Source organism: Coregonus clupeaformis, unplaced genomic scaffold (assembly GCF_020615455.1).
Source record: "Coregonus clupeaformis isolate EN_2021a unplaced genomic scaffold, ASM2061545v1 scaf0657, whole genome shotgun sequence".
Taxonomy (NCBI): Eukaryota; Metazoa; Chordata; class Actinopteri; order Salmoniformes; family Salmonidae; genus Coregonus; species Coregonus clupeaformis.
Genome location: NW_025534112.1, coordinates 182,236 through 186,446, shown reverse-complemented (window position 1 = coordinate 186,446; position 4,211 = coordinate 182,236). Strand labels below are relative to the sequence as shown.

General features: G+C 40.0%; 1 protein-coding gene across 2 annotated transcripts; it reads right to left on the bottom strand.

Moving 5' to 3' along the window:
* Window positions 1-733: 733 nt before the first annotated feature.
* On the bottom strand, window positions 734-3,990 carry LOC121578721 (hematopoietically-expressed homeobox protein hhex). 2 transcript variants are annotated; one of them, XM_041893108.2, is made up of 5 exons: window positions 3,437-3,990; window positions 3,222-3,254; window positions 1,783-1,961; window positions 1,434-1,484; window positions 734-1,219 (listed from the first exon to the last, which is right to left on the bottom strand). In XM_041893108.2, the coding sequence occupies exons 1-5, from the start codon at window positions 3,789-3,791 to the stop codon at window positions 965-967; spliced, it is 873 nt and encodes a 290-aa protein (XP_041749042.2). In that variant the 5' UTR covers window positions 3,792-3,990; the 3' UTR covers window positions 734-964. The 2 variants fall into 2 exon arrangements, with proteins under 2 accessions (XP_041749042.2, XP_041749050.2); XM_041893116.2 differs by lacking the exon at window positions 3,222-3,254 and having other exon boundaries at window positions 3,437-3,985.
* Window positions 3,991-4,211: the final 221 nt, after the last annotated feature.

Sequence of the window (4,211 nt, the reverse complement as noted above, 5' to 3'; positions counted from 1 at the left end):
AAGACAGATTTTCGGGATGTCTCAAACACACCTGCTACGATAAGTCAATTATGGTCAAGCTGCATCCCATCGACAAAACCGTGCAGCTCAGCCACCTTCCACCACAGATGTGGAAGGCCGAAATCGACGGATGAGGTGGATTGAGACGCAGCCCAGATATCGCTAGCTTAATTAAGAGTCTATGCCAGGGATTCTACTAAGCAAACACATGGAATTGTTTTAAGATGGTCACACCAAGGATCGTTTAGCTATTTGATTTAGTCAAAAAATAAATCGAAAAGGAAGTTTGTTTTAAAGTGTCTGTCCTATATCTGAGAGATATAAGAAAGATCAGGATTTAAAAAATATATATATATTTGTACCCATATTTAATAAAAAATAAATGGCACTAAACTACTTCCATATACTTCCATTGGTGTTTTTAACTGGTACCAGGCTACCTTCAAATAAAATACAATACAATACAATGGTATTTCTCACATGCACCGAATACCGTGAAATGCTTACTTACAAATCTTGTGAGGTTTGTGGGCGTCCTAGAGCAAAACAACCGACTCGTAGTTTGTAGGCCAAAACGTTCCGACGCTAGAGACGTTTTCGTGAGAAGACAATTTTCTGGATGTCTCCTGGTCTGACACACACTGCTGTAGGTCGGACACCTTCCACCACAGATACTCTCTCTCTCGCTTAAACAGATGGATTTTGATCAGGACTTCTGTATTATGCTAATGTCTTTCCGCTAATTGTATTATGCTAATTTAATGCTAAATTAATATTTATTTTTAACTCATAATGACATCAAAACAACATCACAAAATATACAGGTAATTACATACAAAACAAATCTATGTCCCAGAAAGATGCTACAACAATGTTTGGAGTCGGGCTATTGGTCCTCTTCCCGGCCGTCAGTCACCCAGTGGGATAACATCTAGATTGACCTGTAAACTGTGATCTGATGTTCTCATATCGGTGGATTCAGTGGAAACCCCATGTCGTCCTCTATGTCCAGCTCTTGGTCTGTATCATCTGAAATGTCTGACTCTATTTCTCCTTGTGATAGAGGCGACGTGGAACACTGCAACCGATGGGTCATTTCTGTAGGCCGACATCTCTGGTCCCGGCCTGGGCTGAGGCTCACGCCTGACTCCGGTCCCTCCTCGCAGTTTCTCCCGGTGCTCTCGTCCTCCAGATCTCTCTTACTGCCGGTAGGGTTCTCCTGGGGAAATAACAACAACGGTGACCAATCAGCCACAATATATATTTCACATTGGGTATGCCATTGCTATTGCGCGTGACTTTTACGCACAGGCTACTCAAGCACTAAACCTATAATAAATGTCATTTTTTAGCTTGAAATTAGATATAAATAGCCTTTACTTTGGCAACTTTAATCGAAAAGTACATTAAACCCAGTACTCATTTATTCATACCTGCTTCAGTCGCCTCCACTTGGCTCTTCGATTTTGGAACCATGTCTTCACCTGGAAAACAACGTCAACGATATATTTTTTTTAAATGTTAGGCTACTGGATTCTGTGTCAGATAATTTACCTTAGACTATAGGCCTATGTGAAAATCAGTTAAACGAAATGTCTTTAAAAAATATGTAATTGATGATACAGATTAAACGGATGAAACCCAACTGATTACCAAAGTAACCAAAGTGTGAATGCACCAATTAGCAAGTCGCTCTGGATAAGAGCGTCTGCTAAATGACGTAAATGTAAAATGTAAATGTATAGCGACTGGATGTGGAACCAAATAAAACACGCTGCTGACCTGTCGTTCACTCAGTTGTAACATTTTAGCCAGTCGTTTTCGTTCTGGGGGTGAAAGGTATTTCTGGGTCTCAAACTTCTTTTCCAACTCGATTGTCTGGTCGTTGGAGAATCGGACTTGTCCACCTTTTCTCTTGTGCAGTGGACGCTGAATGAATGGGCTCCATAAAAGTTGTTTACCTTTGAAGACAAAAATAAAAATAATGATTTAATATAGAAAAACATGTTTATACAAATGGGGCAGAATTATGCTAATATTAGATCTATAAGTAGCCCCAAAAGTTAAATAAATCAAAATAGCTTTCGTTAACTTGATTCGTTTCTCCTCCAGCAGAGGCCTACATGATTCTATGCAAATATTTACAATTATTTCATCTTTCTTGTCAGTTTTTGCAGGCATCCGTTTAACCTCCGTTTTTACGGAAGGCCGTGAGTTGAAACTTGAAACTGAGTGGAGACTAAAACAATGGCAAAATATCCTTCCTGTGTTTCCTGTTGCTTTATCGCACCAGTTTATCTCATTACTAACCGCCTTTCCATCAACATACTGCAATTGATGCTATTTAAAACCGAAACATGTTTTAATCATCTTATCTAATTTAACTATAACCATAACTTCATAAGAAGACAATAATAATCACCATAACAATAGTTCAATCCTTTAAAAAATGTTGGAAAATATATACATATTCCAAAAGGGAAAAAATAAATATGATTCATTATACCCCAAAAATATTTTGGTTTTGGGGCACCATGATCAAAACCAGATTTTTCTTATAGGCATAAATTGAATTATTTAATTAATCAAATACATTTGATAAAATAGTGAAATTCAAATGAATTCAAAGTCACCCTAAAGATGTTAAATTGCGTCACTGCATAGGCCTATTTCATGTTTGCAGTTTGATTATTTTAGCAACCATAAAGTCACATTCACCGCAGAGGAAATGAACAATATCAGACAAACGGATCCCGGCTATCAGAAGTCGAGTGTTTCCTGAATGTGTCTGTATTGAGGATGTCGATAAAATAATCAGCATCGTGCACGACTCCCGGGGAAGAGGCTGCTCGAGGCCGCCAGGAAAACATTCAACAGCTTCTGAAAGCAGATTTACTCCTATCGAGAGCTCAAGACTTCCTGTATGAACGGAAAGGGTCAGGCTTGCTGAACAGAGAAGCAGTTCACCCCAGAGCGACACTTTAATGCTGAAATAACAAGTGATTTAGAGCATGTTTAGTCGCAGGATGCATCAGATGTTTGGAACAATAACGAATTTTGCAAAAAAAAACTAAAGGCGTTGACTTAAGTGGCACAACACTTTAACAGTTTGCAAATTAAACAGACAACTTAATATGTGTTTAGGCAAATGATGTATAGGCAAATTATGCCTGAAGTAATCAACTATGTTCAAGCATGATACAATGCTTATACATTCTTACCTCTAAAATATACTACCCCTTTAGGATGGAAATCTGCAGCATGCAGGGGAATGAGAATCTAGTTTCAAAATCAAGTACATGCACAAACGTTTTATCTCCACATTGCACATAGGTTATTACAGATTTATATTAGTTGTCAACATTAAAAGTATCTTAACGAATTTCAGCAGAAAAATCATCCAAACAAGTAAGAGATTCATATGAGTTCAACTCACCAAGCGGATCGTGCCTGATCAGGGCATGGGTATAGTCCCCCATAGAGCGGTAGAATGGATACAGTGAATTTGCCCCCGAGGCATATGAGGCTGTCAGCGCAGCGTGGTGAGAGAACGCAGGGTGGATCGGTGTCGGTTCATAGATGGGGGTCCGGTACGGAGAGACCAAACTGGTGAAGGATGAGTTCGGAGACGGTAGAGTTGGCGTGGGGACCACCGCTGAAGACTGGGCCGGGGTCTCATTTCTCCCCAGGATGTCTTCTATGTAGAAAGGAGTTGGGTGGACGGGCTGGATAGGGGTCGGCGCGTAAAGAGGAACACCCATGGCCGAAGGCACACTGTGTTGGTACTGCATGATTACCTTGCGTAATGCTGCTGAATAATATCTCTATCCAACTATATTATCTTCTGCTGTCAAAAGGAAGAACTGTAGGAAACCTATAGGCGCCTCTCTCTCTCTCTCCATGAGTAGCTGAGGTTTGTTGGCTGGTGATTGTGACACCAGTTAAGGCTACTTCATATCTCAGCATTAGAGGGAGGAGATAACCGAGCAGGCCACTTCCTGCAGGCACACACACACTGCGATTGGTCCCCTCGCAAATACACTTTATAATTCAATAACATCCAATCATTAGGCTATCCCTTATCTTACCTTAAGCGCCTATGTTAATTAATAAAATAGGCCTGCCCATTTTATCTGTTTTTAATGATGGTATGAACATCTCCTGACGTGTCTATATAAATGGTTCAATAGGCTATTCACGTGGTTTACCAG

Bases quoted from the DNA above. Each gene is read 5' to 3' on its own strand.
- LOC121578721 (XM_041893108.2), bottom strand. From the start codon at position 3,791: ATGCAGTACCAACACAGTGTGCCTTCGGCCATGGGTGTTCCTCTTTAC. The intron at 1,485-1,782 runs GTCAGCAGCGTG...GTTGTTTTCCAG, and splicing joins TACAACTGAGTGAACGACAG to GTGAAGACATGGTTCCAAAA. The intron at 1,220-1,433 runs GTATGAATAAAT...TTATTTCCCCAG, and splicing joins AGTGGAGGCGACTGAAGCAG to GAGAACCCTACCGGCAGTAA.